The 18,710-nt window shown below is 32.0% G+C and overlaps 1 protein-coding gene across 1 annotated transcript; it reads right to left on the reverse strand.

The window, feature by feature from the left end:
* Window positions 1–3,040: 3,040 nt before the first annotated feature.
* On the reverse strand, window positions 3,041–17,890 carry LOC133303533 (serine carboxypeptidase-like). Its single transcript, XM_061503450.1, has 10 exons — window positions 17,653–17,890; window positions 5,972–6,215; window positions 4,816–4,984; window positions 4,541–4,660; window positions 4,272–4,415; window positions 4,022–4,172; window positions 3,806–3,894; window positions 3,441–3,699; window positions 3,229–3,362; window positions 3,041–3,142 (listed from the first exon to the last, which is right to left on the reverse strand). Exons 1-10 carry the CDS (start codon window positions 17,888–17,890, stop codon window positions 3,041–3,043), a joined length of 1,650 nt encoding a protein of 549 aa, XP_061359434.1.
* Window positions 17,891–18,710: the final 820 nt, after the last annotated feature.

Raw genomic sequence — 18,710 nt, forward strand, 5'->3', positions numbered from 1 at the left:
AAAATGTGCCCCAACACGGGGTGAGATCTCTAAAAAGAAATCTCAGTAAGACAAGGGGTCCTCAAAGATCTCTCCACCCCAAGCTCACTTACATGTGCAATATAAGTCCTAAAACAGTAAAACAGTATAAGTTTCAAAATCGGTGCAATGCAGGATATATCCATGTCATGTGTGTCAACATCCTACTGGCCAAAGAACAAAATGTAGGGAATACATACGTCTACAACCTACGGTACAAGGACCCCGCTTGTACCTCACCCACAGAATCACTATCTTGTATGTCGCCACATACTCAGGCTTACCGTCTAGGTGGAACACTACATACATATCATATGGCACTTGCACTCAATATCACAGCTCAATAGCATATCAGTAATCATTTCATATTTTCACAAAAACACAGCATGCATATAACCATCCCTCCATGAAGTATGGTGGAACCAACAATGGGCAAAACTGAGGATACGAAAGCTTACCTCTTAAGCGATCAATCCCAAGTCAAGAGTCCACAACAGCCCACAGTCACCAAACAACCCACTCACGGTCTGTTTAACAATAGAAACATTATCAACATTCCAACTCTAGACATTAATTACATTATGATAACGTTTTCTTTTTCGTTTACATCTTTTCTAGTTCATAATTATCAAGCATTAAGCCCACAATTAAAGGTATTATTGTTTCCCGATAGTAACCCTGACTTTCTAGGGCCTCATGCCCAAATGAGAACTTTCCCACGCATTAAAACTGGTTTCAGGTCATTCTGACAGGTGGTAATCGATTACCGAACACTTGGTAATCGATTACTGCACTTGGTAATCGATTACCCAAAACAGAGTAATCGATTGCTGCACATGGTAATCGATTACCAAGTGAAAGGTAATCGATTACCACGCGGACAGAACAACATTCTGCATAATTTTTCTGCATAATCCTAAGTGGTAATGGCTTCCCATGATCCAAGGTTCGGTTTTTCACAAAAATAAATGTTCAAAAACACTAAACATGCATAGATTAACAACTCTTAGCTTGATTAATCAAAGTTCCCTCTTTTAGTGACTTAAATAAGCTAAAATCATGGATTTTCAAGAGGAATGATCAAGGTATACCTATGGCTCAAGAACTCAGAAGCAAGAAGGTGATTTGGAGCCCTCAACACAACTCACAAGTTCTGACTTTGCAAGATCACGAATTTGATCACCAAGCTTAGCCCTTTATACCAAAAGGTGGCTTCTTGAAGCACCAAGTGGCATAGAAATGGCTCCCACACCTCACAAACACAAGGTCAGCAACTCTCACACTCAAAATAGGGGCTGTAAACTCAGAAATGGTTGGCCTTTCAACCTCCTAAGGCTAGAACACACTCATACAAGGAAATTTTGTGAAGAAGGCAAGAGAAAAAGTGGTCTCTTGGAGCTTCAATGGAGGGAAGAAGGTGGCTGCACTCAAGGAACTCAGAAAACTCACGTAGAGGAATGGAAATTATGACCTAGGGACTTGTGCCCATGTATTTATAGGCGCACTTAAGTTTAATCCCACTGTATTAGTATAATAGTTACGCTTATCATTTTAATCTCAAACTTCATATTCTGAACCTAGCCATTTTTTAAGATTTGTCATATTTTTATAATACTTTTTCGCAATACTTTTCCGGTACGCATTTTCATGCAGTCGGTATAAGTTCTGACACAAATACTCATTATTTTGACTTCAAACTTGACATACCAGTCCTAAATATTATTTTAGGAATATTCATACACTTATTATAATTTTTCGGGATACTTCCCCGGTACGCACTTATACCGCAAAACAGAATCGGTATCTGCATTTTTCGTCAGAAAAGCGGCTTTCAGTGTAATTAATCCCTTATAATAATTATTTAAGTTTTCTAATAATTATTCAAGTCAATTATGGAAGTATTTTCTTAAATTCATAATTAATCATTTAAATTCTTAATTTAGCGGTGCAGGTTCTTACATTAGCTCTTCTTGAGCCTTCTAGAATGTGAGCTTTTATGTCAAGTCCATAACAAATATATAAATGATACAATACAACACCGTGTCATTTAAGTGAAATGACTAAGTATTTTAATTTCACTTTAAACCGTGGGCATGACTTTTGTAAATTTGTCACACAATTCTACTTGATTAATTATATCTTTAAGTTTATAAACTTAGTACTATACTTCATTTTTGGTAAAACCACATCTTCGGCCCATTTGAAAAATTTGTTTGTTTTAGTTTTTTTGTCGTATTTTACCTCTAGTTTATGACATGGCAATGGAATGAATCGCTTATGAATATATCACTTGGCATCATGCTGAATATATTTGATTATTGTTCAATAATTGACAATTTCTTATACAGAATCAACACAAAGATTGTGCACAGTTGGTTAACGTAATTATCGATACGACCTGCTAAGATGAGATGAGATGATCATGACACGAAAAAATTGTGTTCGGGTCGATCCGTTTTCAACTTCGTTCATGTTCGGATTGACAAAAGTTGATTTGAAAAAAATTGTGTCTTGTTATGTATCAACATGCGAACACGAAACGACTCGCATTAATTTCTTATAGGTTATTGTATCGTGTCTTGTTGTATATATATAAACAGGTTTTTTCGTATTTTATCGTGTTGTGTCTACCCGCATAAAAAGTAATACAATTTGTGGTTGACAGATTATTTGTGTTATGACGTGTCATTCTTGTCAACCTGCATTATGAGTTTTTGAGTTATTCGTGTCGTACCGTGTCAACTCACAAAATAAACAGGTTATATTATTCGTATTCGGATCGAATTCTCGTCTTGTTGTGTTAACAAAGATATAAAGAAGATGAATTTAATAAAGAAAAACACACACACACCATATATATATATATATATATATATATATATATATATATATATATATATATATTCCACCCTCCAAATATAATACATGAAGTCATGTACACAAGAAAATGTGATCACTATTCATGTGAGAGGAGGTTGGTTTTTAATTTGCAGTGATTGCATCAATTAAGAGAGACATTATCTCATTTCATTGCCCCGGTCAATTTCCCATCCATCCAGCTTTTCACCATCTGAAGTGCAACTTTTGGTTGATCCATAGGGAGTATGTGCCCAGCCCCAAATACCTATTGTATCACAAAAATAAAGTTAGCAAATGTGTTATTAATTAGCAATATATATTAGGGTCAAGAGTACACCCCTGAACACAAACCTTGAGGAAAGAGAGAGGTCCGTAACTATTCAGACTCCCTGCTTTCGCACCATCAACACTAAATTGCACTGTACGTGATGCCCCAAACTTCTTTTGACCTGACCATTCCATGGCATAAACCAATCTTGAATTCCCTGCCAATTGAGAAGAACATCAAGAATGCAATCCAACATACAACTTTTTTTGGATTGAAATGAATCAAGATGGCTCACCAAGCCAATTGCATATGAAATCATATTCCCCAGCATACGCAAGCATTCTGATTCCGTCCTCAAGAAGTGCAGGGATTCCCACTTCAAGGTTTTTCATAATGTCTTGCAACATAGCATTATACACTGTTGTACTGCATGATACAAACTGCAAGTCCCCCACACCTAAAGCATCCCTCACACTTTTCTGGTTTAAAAGTGTCTCTACGCTTGTCAAGTTATAACACAATTCTCCCACGCATTTCTTTCTGATGTCATAGATCTGCAATTCTCATATCAGCAGAATGCAGTAAGTCAACTCGATTTACATTATTATGTTGAACAGGAAAAAAAATGATAATAAACAATGTTCTTTCATGATTTCTTACATTAATGTTGCCAGCAATAGTCAAAATATCATCATATATGTTTTCGCAAACATTGAATGCAGTCAAGCAAGTTTCTCCACCTTCGATGTCTGACAAATCAAACACAAATCAATGAACATCACAAAGAGATATAATATACAAAGCACAATAAATTAGTAAAAAGGGATGTGTGAGTGAAAATGGGAAAACTAGAAAAGAACTTAGGGGAAGTTGTACTGCATGTTGTTGTGGCATTCTCACACCCTGGGATTAACTTTGTGATATTTTCATAATCGGCCTTTGAAATTAATCCCGTGTCTAATGCAAAGTCTGTGTATGCTTGGTACTGAATTCCAGGATTTGTTAACCCATTACCAATAGCAAAGCCCTGTTATTATATTGGATCAAATAAATCAATACCAGCAAGGCTAAACTAATTATCCTTTCATAGTCACAATATAAATTATAAAAGAAATAGTATAAAGACCTTGAGGTTTATATAAATTCCTTGTTTTTCTTTATTTGCTTGGTGAACCCGGGATGCAAGAGCTGGAATATAGTGTCCAGCGTATGATTCTCCAGTAATGTAAAAATCATTCTTAGCAAACTTGGGGTACTGCTTGAAAAATGCCTGTCATTATAGTAAGATTTAGTGGATCTTATTTATATACAAGTATACAACATATATATATTCTTCTCTATATTTTAATAAGCTTGGCTTGGCTTCTATTAGGGAAAGAAGAGATTCTACATTACCTGCAAGAAGTCAAACAAATCATTGCTAACACCCACTTCATCATGGGGAATATCTGCATAATCGGAACTGTAGCTGAAACCTGTCCCAATTGGTTGGTCAACAAATATAATATTTGATACCTACAAAATGATTAAACACCACGTTGACGAGAATGAGAAAACACCATGTTGATGAGAATGAGAAAACAAATATAATATTTGATACCTATAATATTTGGTGCAACAACTTGATTCTCTGAATTAAACAATGCCTTTGGTATGACAATGATTATTACCTTATCCCAGCCGTAATCATTCCATATCAGAGACAAGTTATTGGCAATCTTGAAAGGACCATTCTCGTAAAACAAAGCTAATTCACTGCTACACCCTGGACCTCCACTTAACCATATGACAACAGGGTCATTCGTGTTGTTCCGGGATTCAAAGAAAAAGTAGAACATCCTGCAAATCGTAAAAGAAAATATGGCTATTCAAATCAGGACCACATTTGAGAATGTATTTCAAAAGTCAAATTTAAATCTATTGATTTAAGGAAACAAAATAAACAGCACCTACATTAATTAAACTTTTGCAAACAAGTAATGGCCGTTTGACGTTAATTAAATTTAGAATTGTTGAGAATCGCACGAATGATATAACCTTGTGAAATTATATTAATATGATATAAACATGGTTCATTTTTTCTCTACAGTCAATATAGATAAATTATCTACATTAAATTCAAAATGACGTTTTGGGGCCAAAAGTAAAGTATTTTTGTAATTATAATTTATTTCAGGGTTATAATAGTTTTTCTCATTATAATTTTTTAATCTTTCAACTCAAAATAACGTCGTTTTGAAAATGAACGTAGATTCGCTATAAAAACATTAAAGCCTATGGACAAATATCCTTTGGTTTTGACGCTCTTTTTATTTTCCACATTAATCTGAATCGCCTAGCACTTTGGCATTCCGGACTTCTATTTTGTCTCAATATAGAAAATCTAACTCGTCTTATTAATTTAGTGCCGATTAAATTATATGTCTGATTTTTCCTATATTTGAAAGGGAACATTTCACTTTCACTTCCATGGTTTCGTGATATGATTTCAAACTTAATCATAACTTAACAGTCATTGTGATTACATAGCCTAGCTAGACCTATTTACCTATTTAACCCTATCATATTTATTAAGAATAAAAAAAATAACTAAACTAACATTATTTTATTATTTAGAAGTATTTAAATATTAATTTATTCTATTTCATTTTATTTAAAATAAATAATATAATATAAGTTAAATCTTATAAAAGTACGTCTCTAACATATTAGGTTTCATCCTATTGATGTAGTTCGAGCCGTGTACCTCTGGTTAGGTTACTTAACCTATGTACATGCCTATTAATAACCCCTCAAAATCACAGAAAATACGCGTATCATATTTACCTTGCTGCTTTAGAACGAGGAAGCGAATAATACCCTGCATGGTGACCAAGGTCTTCAACAGAAGGTCCAGAAGCACCAATAAACGAAAACTTCTTCTCAACGATCTTTCCAGGGACAAAACCAACAGTGTCACCAAGTCTTATGTTAACTGGATCTTTTGGAAATAGGTTAAGACCTCTTATAAGCTTTTCAGCTTTTGGATTTGGTGTGTTTAAGTCACGGTCACTGATGAGGCCAGAAGAAACTGAAACGAAGAAGAGAGAAAAAATAGACAGAGGGATTTTCGAGAGGGTTGGTGATGAAGCCATGTTGTTTTCACTTGCGGAAAATGCTTAGCAATGGCTTTCAATTTATAGCACTCGCTAGTCGCTATGCAAACTGGCTTGGCTGCGATGGGTCACCATTTTCAGCTTATAGTAAATATAAGTTATTTATTAATTATCATGTAGTTTAAGAAAGAAATAATATTCTTATCGACTGTGTTTGGAATGAAATATTTCCTCTACTAATTTCATTTATAAAAAAATATTTAGAACAATATAAAAAAGAAATTGATATGATTTTAAAATCATTTTTTTAGTTATGTATAAACAAAAAATATATAGATATTTAATTTTAGTTGGATTTTTGTTTAAATCTGAAATTTATACTTTTAAGCTATTTAACTTAGGAAAAAGTATTTCTCTGCGTCAGAAATACTTTTTTCTGACACAAACACCTATCTACCTATCAGGATCCGACGTCAAATTCTGGTGAATATGTGTATGTGACAGATAAATTTATCTATCATAACTCCAGAAAAATGGAACCTTTAAGTTATTATAAATAATAACAATAAAATAATTTAAATAATAAAATAACCAATTAAATTTATATTTTTCTTTTATGCAGTCTGAATAAGAAATGAATTTATTTAATTTTGATATATTATTAATTTGAAATTTTTTTATAATTACTCAATCATGTGTTGTTAACTTGTTATGTTGTTAAAACAGTTGGTTATGCGTCAATGAATAATTTAGTGATATAAAAAACTATAGAAAAACAGAATATGCACTTAATATACGGTCAGCGTCATTGGCGTCGTTAGTAAAATGGTCACTTTCTTAATATACAATGTGATATGCCAACTCCAAACCTGTCAAGTGTGAGAGTAAGTAACTGAAGATACTAACTCTATCTACGCTACTTGATCCTATTTCTGTTGCCCTCGTTCACTTAATCAAATTACTGAAGCTCTATACTCCGTGTTTGACTTTTCTTAATATACTTAGAGGTCGTTTGTTTCGCCTTAAAAAAAAAAAAGTAACTTTTATTATTTCCTTATTTTAAAAGTACTTTTTACAAAAGTTAAAGGTATTTATATTTTTATAAAAATATTTAGTTTTTGAAAAAAAAATTGGTTTTGACTTCTGCTTTTCTTAGAAGTTAAAAATTTTAGCTTCCGAAAAAGTAGGTTTTTGACTTTTTTTGTGACTTCTCTTTTTTTTAAAAGCAGACATCCAAACGAACTAAAAACGAGAAGTGCTTCTTTTCTTGAATAAAAGCAGCTTTTGAAGGAAAAAAAAACTCATCCAAACTGGCTCTTAAAACGATACTTAAAACGACGAATAAATTAATGACATGGAAAAGGGCATGGGTCACACATTAAGCTAAGCCTCGCACATCATAGGATATACGAAATAATAAAATCACAGCCAGCTAGCTTATTCCGCACAAAAAGAGAAAACATTTAGGTGCTAAATATGTTATTGTTTTTAAATCAAGTTTCTTAATTTCGTGTGACGTTGGGTGCAGCGTGACCCCTCCTTTCACTGCTTTATTTTTCACCGAATTGAGTCAACATTGCATTATTTTTTATTTCCTCAAATATGAGCCCGGTATATGTGTACTAGGTTCTGTTTCGAAGAAACAGTTTCCCCTGAACCGTTATAGAGTACTTGGGAAGATTTAGAGTTGGGTTTGGATATGCATATATATAGCACATTGATTATTGTTACTAGAAGTTATATAGCCACCCAGAGTGATTATTTGATTATCATCTATCCCATTTAAACAAAACTGTTCATCAAAGAATGCTACAAATTGTTGCTCATTAATTTGTCACGTAAGCGTTTTAGTATAAAACTTACGAATGATACATTATTGTGTTTGCTGTTTGAATAATATTATACTTTTTATTTAAAATTTTTAATTATTAAAGTTTAGGTAAGAGACAGCATAATCTTTTTACCTACGTCATCTTTGAATTATTTTATAGACAATTTTCGTAAGATATAGCAGTCCTTTACTTGGATTTTGTAAGAGCAATGCTATTCCCACGCAATTTATTTTATAAAACTATTATGGAATGCTTGTTGACATGCCAGGGAGGGAGAGATTCTTTCTTTCCTTTTTATGAAGTTGACCTTTAACTGTATGTGACCCCACAAGCTTCAGGTCAAGGTAATATTACAAATAATTTTTTTTTCAAATAAGCGAATGAAATAAAAAATTTAAAAATACCTCTTGTATTTGGTTTTTAATAATTTTCTTCGAAATATTTTTAGAGTATTTTTTCTTAAGTAAAAAATATTTTTAAGTGAAGGTTGAAAATAAGAATTTAAAAATAAAGCAAAAAATTATTTATAATTATATAAAAAATCTTACTTAAAAGTTACTTTAATCTCAAATTAAAAATAAATTATTTAGTAAAATATCTTTCGTAAGTTCTCTTTTCAATTAAAATTATTAGAAAAATATATTATTTAGATAAAAACAAAAATAATAAGAAATAAAAGACAAATATTTTAAAGAAAAAATAGATCGAAAAATGAATAAAATACAATTTATTCATTCTTCTTGGTGACGTATTTTAAAGAGAAGGAGGAAGAGATCAAATCATTAATCATTAGATTGGAGAGTAAAATTTGTAAATATTGTTTTAAAATAAGGTAATAATTAAAAAAGTGTATGACAACTAAAAAAAAAAAAAAAACTAGTGTACACCTTAAAAAAAAAATTCATCGAGCTTCTACCACTTTCTTATTTTAAAATCATTTTTTTTAGTTGTGTATGAACAAAAGAAATTATTTAATTTTAGTTGGATTTCAGTTGACTTAGATTGATTTTAGTTTAAATCTTGAAATTGGTACTTTTTACTTTTACTAGTTAAGTTATTTAACTTATAAGTAATGGTAATAAAATAATTTATATAGTAGAAAATCAATTAAATTTATGTTTTACTTTTATGCAGTCTAGATATGAAGTGAATTTGTTTAATTTTGATATATTATATATTAATTTGAAATTGTTTAATTATTACTCAGTCATGTGTTGTTAACTTGTTATGTTGATAAAAAAGTTGGTTATGCGACACTGAGTAATTGAGTGATGATATTAAAAAAACTTTTGATAACACTACTAAAAAAAGCTCTATTATCGACAGAATTTATCAACGGAAAATATTCCATTAAAAATAGTAATGGAATTTTTGACGAAAATTCAATTCCGTTGAAAATAGAGACGGAAAAAATTTCCGTTGAATTTTGAGGCGGAAATTTTCAACGCAAATTAAATTCCGTCAAAAATTTTAACGGAAATTAAATTCCATTGAAATTTTCTGTCAAAAATTTATCACATAATTATTTTTAATCGAAAAATATCGACGGACAACAAATTCTGTTGAAAATTACAACGGAATAATATTCCGTTTAAAATTTCAATGGAAATTTTACGTTGAAAATTGCAACGACATAGTTTTCCATTGAAAATTAATACGGAATTTTTTTCCGTCGAAAAATGCAACGGAATTTTTCTGTCGAAACTTTTGACGGAATATTTTCCGTCTAAAATTGCAACGGAATTTTGGTCCGTTGAAACTTTCATCAGAATTTTGGTCTTTTTCCGTCGAAAATTTCAACGGAGTTTTTTCCTTATCAAAAACCCTAAATTTCTTTATGCAAGTATGCTGTCATTTATAATTGTTTATGATGTTGTGCATATATATTGAAACATTTACATGAGAATGCAAGTAGTGACTATCCACATCTGGAAGTGTTGAAGAAGTGGGTGAAATTATAAGTATACTAAAATGATGCTCAGATGTGCAAACATGATAATGGATGTGAAAATACGTAAACATGTTGCTAACAAATCTCTGTAATCTTTATTATACTCAGATCAATATCATATATGTTGATAATTGCATATCACTCATGTTGTGTTTGTTTTCGTTGATTGCATTTTTTATATTGTTTAAGTTTACTATTGATGGCTTCCAGTAGGTCTGCGCTTAGGAGGTTTTGTCCCTCATCGACCTTTGGCATGTGTTCCATTTATACGATTAATTCTGTCAAGGCCTAGGACTTCATTCTTTCAGGTATTATTTATCATCTCTTTCTCTTGTGCTAATTTTTCCATTTTTTTGTCGATGTTTGACTATAATGTTTGCATCTTTGCTTAAGGACAAAAAAGATCTGTAAATAAATTCATCATGGAAGAAAAAAGCACACTAGTGGAGTAAATTACTTGAGCACTATTTATCAAAAAAAAAAAAAATTACTTGAGCACTTGTTTAAGATTAGAAAGGAAAGGAGTGACACATCTTCATATCACATATTAGTTAGTGTGTTTTTTACATTTTCCATTGTAGGATCAGATTCTGATTTATTCTGCAAACTGTTTTTTTCTTATATAACCATTCAGTTATCTTTTTAGATATTTTGTCAATTTTTAATTACTATTTAATATTTTTTTATTACAATAAATGTATTCTATTAGTTTTACTTAGAAATATAATCCTGTTAGACAATTGGTTTGTAATTTGTGCGTAACTTGGATAATTCGCTAGTTTTTTACTTCTATTACTTTTCCTTGACCAAAAAAACTTCAATTGCTATCAGGTTTATCTTCTAGCAGCATATTTGGAAAAGTGGGAGAAAGATGACAAAGCAGAGCTAATTATTCCCAAGGTTGTTTACATTATTTCACCCTGTTTTTTTTTCCAAAAAAGTAGTCCTATAGCTTTACCAATTGAAATGTTTGAAATAACCATACTAGGTTGTTTTTACCTGACAGATTATAAGAAAACGCAGGTTGTGGTTAGGAACTTAATTCCATTTTCTCTTCAACCATTTAAAGTAATATGTGATTGTGATTATTTAATGATATTACAAGGTTATCTTGTAGTAACAATTTATGATTACCTGTAGATTGGGGAAGTTGTTGATGGATGGGAGGAATCAAATCGCTTTTTCCTAAATGATGCTCAGTATGATTGTGGTTAGTTTCCTGTGTTTCCCTTGATCACTTGAGTAGGTTTACCTTCTTCACAGGCATTTCTTAGAATTTTTACCTCTGTTGTTCTGTTTGATGTGGATATTGTATAGGTCTTGAAATAGAGTGAAGTGAGAAATTATTTTACCTATAATTTTTTTTCTATTGCAGATCCTTCATGACAAACAAATAGTGCATATTTTGGTGGCTAGCGCAAGTGTTAAGACATCATACTTTAGTTAGCATTTTTCTTCTGTTTCATGTATTTTTTTAAGACTTCATTTGAATTTAAGTTATCTTGTTAATACATATTAATTTTACAATTTGAATATTATTATAATAATTTTCAGAGAATATTTAATTGTTAGAAGCATTTTTCATATTTAGGAAATTTTTCTTTTAATTAAAATTTAGAATATTTTTTCATTTTGATTGTATGTAATTGTATTCCGATGGTTGAGAAAATCGACTCAAAATCACGCAGATGGATTTAGTGGCTCCATATCCGTAGGCAATTTTCAAAATGACGTCAATATTTATGTTGGCAGTTTAAAATGCCATCAATATTTGTTGAATTAAAATCCATATGAATTTAATGTTTTTAAAAAAATTAAAAATATTATTTTCGACGGAATTCTATGTACATTTCGTTGCAAACGGTTAAGAATTTTCAACGAAATTTAATTCCGTTGAAATTTTTGACGGAATTATAGATAAATTCTGTTGTAAACTGTTACAGAACTTTTGGGTGGAATTGTTTTCCGTTGAAATTTTCAACGGAATTATACATAAAAACCGGTGGAAACTGAAACGAAACTTTTCGACAGAATTATTTTCCGTTGAAAGTATAGACGGAATTGTAGATATTCCGTTGAATTTTACAACAGAATTTTTTGACGGATATATTTTCCGTTGAAATTTTGGACGGAATTTATTATTTTAATATTATTTCATGACTTTATTTATTGACGGAAAAGTAAGGCTTCCAACGGAAAAATATTCCGTTGTAAATTTCAACGGAAAAAAAAATTTCGTTGCCTTTCGACGAAGGGTTATCCAAGAGCAGAATTCCGTGGAAAAATCAATTTTCAACGGAATTTTCATAATTTCCAACGGAAAAGTTCCATTGAAAATATTAATATTTCTAGTAGTGTAAACAGAATATGCACTTAGGGGTGTTTGGTATGGAGGATTTGATAAATTTCTTGGGAAAGTAGTGTAGGTCAAATATATTTCTTATGTTTGGTATGTGTTTAATTTATCAAATGCCATTATATTATTTTGCCAGTCAAAATAGTTTTGTACTAGACTCTGCAAAAAAAATGCACTTTGAAACATGGTATTTTTTTAATTTGAGTAATGAACAGACCCCTTTTTCAAGTTAAGACCAAAATGCCCTGAATAAAACGCATTTGAACATAATGACTTGCTAAAACGTACTTGCTCTGATTAAAAATTTGAACATAATGGTAATTTTGTAATTTCACTATACATTCCCATCAATATTTCACCATCAACCAAACATAGTGTAAGAACCCGCACCGTTAATTAAGGAAATTAATTAATTATCTATGAGAATTAGGAAATAATTCCATAATTGACCCTAATAATTATTATGAGGCTTAAATAAGTATGATAAGTGATTAAGAATGCTGAAAGTCGCTTTTCGGAAGAAAAATGCAAATACCGGTTCTGCTAGTCGGTATGATGCGTACCAAAAAATTATCCCAGAAAATTATAATAAGTGCATGATAATTCCTAGAATATCATATAGGACTTGTAAAACGAGTTTCAAGTTAAAATAATGAGAACTGGTGCCAGAACCTGATACTGGCTATGAAAAGCGCGTACCGGAAAGATGCTCTGAAAAATATAATAAAAATATTATAATTCTTGTAAAATTGAGTAGGTTAAGAATCCTGAGTTTGGGATTAAAATGCTAAGCGTAGAAATTAAGGTTAATAATGCGTGTTTATTGGTTATATGACTATAAATACTCATTCTTTGGGCACACAACCCTAGAATTCTGTTGCTACGTGGGTCTTCTTGGTGGCTGACCAGAAAACACAGCTCCATTTCCTTCCTCCACCTCTTGTGAGCCAAGTTGCCATCTTTTACTTGGTTTCTTCATCCTTGAGCTTGCATACACCTGAGAGCTTGCTTGGAGAGGGAGTGTGAGTGTATATTCTGAGTTTCCAGACACTGTGAGTGGGTGTGAGTGCTGACCTTGTGTTGTTTGGGTGTTGGGAAGCCATGGTCATGGCACTTTGAGATCCAAGTGGTGACCTTTGGTGAGAAAGTACCAACCTTGATCATCATTTTTCATTTTTCCTTGGGAAGTCAGAACTTGAGGAGTTGTTTGGTGAGCTCCATGAGCCATTCTTGTTGAGTTTTGAGCTTTGGTAAGCCTTACAACCTTCGATCATGAGTTTAAGTGCTTAAAAATGGAACCTTGATGCATGTAACAAGATAAGATGATAACCTAACATTGGGTAATGCTTAACACACTTAGAAAGACATGTTTAAACTTCTGTAATTGGTAAAAGTTGGACTTTGGTTTGGATTTTCGCGAAATGCAGAATCTGGGTTCTGTCGCGAAATATCCGGATATTTGGTTGTGAATATCCGGATATTGTTATCCGGATATTGATATCCAGATATGGGGATCTGGATATCCGGATATTGATATCCGGATATGCCCCCGACATATATCCGGATATTCTGGGATTTCGAAGAACAGTAGCTGCACTGTTCATACAGTAGGCTATTGGGGGTTTGTGGACCCTAGATTTATGAAGTTGAACTTCTGTTTTAACTGAACTAAATCAGAATCAAGTGGTTAAGGGCTTATGGCTTTGTGTGAAGCCTTAAGACATAAATCGTAAGAGGAAAACATAGTCTTTATGTTTATGCTTATGAGCTATGAATGTTGATATGCTTGTTGGTCCAAACAGATTGTGATTGTACTGTTTGTGGACGTTGAGCTGCGAGGACTCTTGGCTTTGGATAGTGAGCTTGCAAGGTAAGCTTCCGTGTCCTCGGTTTAGCCATGTTGTGGTTCCACCATGTCCCATGGAGGTATGGTTATATTCATGCTGTGTTATATGCTTTTGAAGTTTTGGAAATGTTGTTGAGTTGTTATATGCTAGTGCCTTTATGATATGCATGTGGTGTTCCACCTACACGGTAAGCCTGAGTATGTAGTACATACAATATGGTGAGGCTGTGGGTGAGGTGCAAGCGGTGTTCCTTGTACTATCTGTAGGTAATAGACGTATTCCTGCATTTCTTTGGCCAGTAGAATAGTTTAAACACACATGACATGAATATCTGTTGCACTGCATAGTTTTGGAACTTATATTGGAAATTACTGTTTTTGAACTTATATTGCACATGTAAGTGAGGTTGGGGTGGAAGATCCTTGAGGACCCCTTGTCTTACTGAGATTTCTGATTAGAGATCTCACCCCACCTTTGGGGAATGCTTAGTTTAGGTTCAGGTAATGCGAGGGTTGAGACCTTTAGTGGCAGGAGGCCAGAGCTTAGCTGATAGATGTTACATGTTTATGCTGCTTATGATGATATGCTGCTATGATTGGATGTTGGATCTTATTTACTGTCTTATGCATTTAGCTTTAGTTTATGGATTTCTCTGTTGAGACTCTATTTGTTATGATGTTGATTTGGTGAGCATGGGGATTGTCCATGCCACTTAGACTTGATTATATCTTGTTTTATTTGGAGTTGTAATAACGTATTAGGATATTGTCCGGACTATGTGTAGTAGATCCGTGACATAGATACTCACTTTATCTATAAATATAAGGTATTCCAGTTAGATGTCTTTTTGTAATTTACATACAGGCGATATTTTATGAAATTGATTAAGTAATCAACTTGGCTAAGTATAATGACGTCATAATTGAAAAGAAAAAGATATTCCGCATTTTTAATTAAGCGCAGCTTAATACGATGATATGTTAACAAATTGGGTATACACAGGGTGTTACACATAGTATTAGTAAAAATAACTCAACTTTTCCGGAAAAATTAGCACCTACCAAACACTTTTGTGTAACTTACCCAGGCCAAAAAATTTCTCACCATATTCTGAGATTTTTTTTTCTCCGGTTATAAAAAATTTCTCCCATACCAAACACCCCCTTAAGTTCAGTGTCATTTGTCTCGTTAGTAAAATGGTCACTTTAATTCTTGAGCAATGAGTATGCTCCTAGCTATGTCTTGTGTGTGTGTGTATTATAGTGTGAACGTAATCAAATCAAATGGGAACAAATTGCTTCACATATTTAAAATTTTATCAGCAAAGATAAATGTGAAGTAATTTGAAGGAAAGCTAGGTATAGCAATTCCAGTTATAAGAAAGTAAAAGACTGAGATAAGCAAGCATGGTTTTTGGCTTTTTGTACCATACTTAATACGAAGAATATTAATGACACGTAAAAGGGTGTGGATCACACATTGAATTGAGTCTTGCACGTGCGTTGGCCATTACAGGATATAGGGATTAAATAATAAAATCACAGCCAGCTAGCTAATTCTGCAAAAATTGATAAAATAATTAGGTTCTAAATGTTATTGTTTTTAAATCAATTAAGTTTCTCAATTTCATGTGAAGTTGGGGCAGCAGGACCACATTCATTGCTCTTTCTTCACCAAATTGAGTCACCATTGCATTATTTTTCATTTCCTCAAATATGTGCTCAGTACATATGTATTAGATCCTGTTTCAAAGAAATAGATTGCGCTGGACCGCTATAGAGTTGGGCTTTTTATAAGGTTTAGAGTTGGGTTTGGATATATGTATACGAAAATCACAATTTAGGAATTTGTAGCACATTGATTATTATAACTAGAAGTTAAATAGCCAACCAGAGTGATAATTTGATTATCATATATCCTATGAAAAGTTTTAAACAAAACGGTTTATCAAAGAATGCTACAAATTGTTGCTCATTTGTCACGTAAGCTTTTTAGCATAAAACTTATGAATGATCAATTATTGTTTTTGATGTTTGATTGATGTTATATTTTTTATTTAAAATATTTAATTACTAAAGTTTAGGTAAGAAACAGTCTATTATGACCCACGTCATCTTTGAATTATTTTATAGAAATTTTTCCCAAGATATAGCAGTCCTTTACTTGGATTTGGTAAGAGCAATGCTACTTCCCACGCAATTTATTTTATAAAGATATTATGGAATGCCTGTTGACGTGCCAGTGAGGGAAAGAATCCTTTTTTTTTCATGAAGTTAACCTTGAATTGTATTTGACCCCACAAACTCAAGGTCAAGGTTAATACAATTAAAAAAAAATTCAAATAAAATAATGAAATAATAAAATTAAAAATACCACTTGTATTTTTTTTTTTAATAACTGACTTCGAAACCTGTTTGCCTTATTCTTTTAAGTTAAAAATTAATTTTAAACTAAAATTTAAAATAAAACTAAGATTTATTTGTAATTATATAAAAAATTTAGCTTAAAAGTTTCTTTAAAATTTAAATTTAAATTAAATTATGTAGTAAAATAACTTTTGTATGATCTGTTTTGGATATTAGAAACTTATATTATTTATATAAACACAAATATGATAAGAAGTAAAGGCTTTTTGACCATTATATCCCTTATTAAATAAAAAATAACCATTATGTCTCTGCTTCAAAACTATAAACCAAATTGCCCCATTTTAATCGATTAAAGTAGATATGTAATCGATTAAACAGTGTATAATCGATTAAATTAGATGCATAATCGATTAAAATGTCAAAAAACAAATTAACTTTAACGAAAGTTGGGTTGAAATGGAAATGGGTTGAGTAATACCCCTGGAAATGGGTTGAATAATACCCCCACTGCAACTATTATACTTTTGCAGTTAATCAAACTCTCAAATTCCCATAAAAATTGTAACCCAATCTATGGAAAATGCATTCAAATTTCCATTAACTAAGGACAACAACCACTGAAGGAAACAAATTCAAAAGACCTGCAAAACTTTCGTTAAAAATTTGAATTTTATTTTTTACCACATTAAACTCAATGAAAACCAGCGCGCATGCTTCCCGCAAGACCAGATTGTTTCAGGTTTTCAGCATTCTGAACAGATACTATACTCCTTCCTTCAAAAACATAACCCACATTCTCTCAATTAATAGCAAGTTACCTTTCAGTTACTTCCGCTTCATCATTATAATTGTTACTATTGTTTTTTAACAGAGAAGAGAAAAACACTAGTAATTATAGTAAGCATGAAAACACACAAAAAAAGAAAAAGGATAAGGTTTTTTAAAAAAAAAATTGAATGTAAATGAGATGAGATGAAGTATTTTAAAGATAGAGAGAAAAGCATGAAAAGAGTGAGGCTGGTATGGCAAGGGGTGATGATGCGTAGGATAAGGATGCGCAGGATAGAAGCCTCTGGTCTGCTCCACATGTTCGCCTTCACCCCATGCAACCCTCTCTTCATCTCCGGCACGTGCCCACCATGCCCCGCCGCCCCTTGATTCACGTACTTGCTCAGCTCCGGCGCACCGGCAGCCTCATCAAACCCACAAACGAACCACTCGTTCTCCTTGACGTTCCTCCTCATCACCTTCTCCCAACACAAGTCATGATGCAATGCCACCAACGCTTTCGTCATGTACTTCAACACCTCCACGTAATTCAACGCCTCCTCGCTTTCGTTAAAGTTAATTTGTTTTTTCACATTTTAATCGATTATGCATCCAATTTAATCGATTATATATTGTTTAATCGATTACATATCTACTTTAATCGATTAAAATAGGGCAATTTGGTTTATAGTTTTGAAGCAGGGACATAATGGTTATTTTTTATTTAATAAAGGATATAATAGTCAAAAAGCCAAGAAGTAAAAGATAAATATTTTAAAGGAAAAATAGATTCAAAAATAAATAAAACATAATTTATTCATTCTTCTCAGTGATATTCTCATTATTTTCAAGAGAAGAAGGAGGAAATCGAATGCTTTGTCATTGAGCTGAAAAGTAAAATTTATAAATATCAATTTTAAATGAGGTCATAATTAAAAAAAAATATGAGAAATAAAAAAAAACTATTATACATCTTAAAAAATTCCTCACGTGACCGTATACCTCTTTGTTATTTTATTGAGGAAGGTTATATTTACAAACTTTTTGTTTACAAACTCTTACAAACTACACTAAGTATGACCGGTCATACTTTAATCAAGAGCGTATGACTGGTCATACTTAGTGTAATTTGTAAAAAAAGTTTGTAAACAGATCCTTCTCCTATTTTATTAATTATAAAAAAATTCTTCTTAAAAAAAGAGCTTTTGATAAAAATTAGGGGTTGTAATTTTCTATACGTCTTGCTAGCACGACATCTGTAACACCCCGTGCATACCCGGTTTGTTATCATATCATCGTATTAAGCTGCGCTTAATTAAAAATGCGGAATAACTTTTTCTTTTCAAT

This window comes from Gastrolobium bilobum, unplaced genomic scaffold (genome assembly GCF_033153095.1).
Source record: "Gastrolobium bilobum isolate Gb01-03AN ecotype WA unplaced genomic scaffold, APGP_CSIRO_Gbil_v1 utg10809, whole genome shotgun sequence".
Taxonomy (NCBI): Eukaryota; Viridiplantae; Streptophyta; class Magnoliopsida; order Fabales; family Fabaceae; genus Gastrolobium; species Gastrolobium bilobum.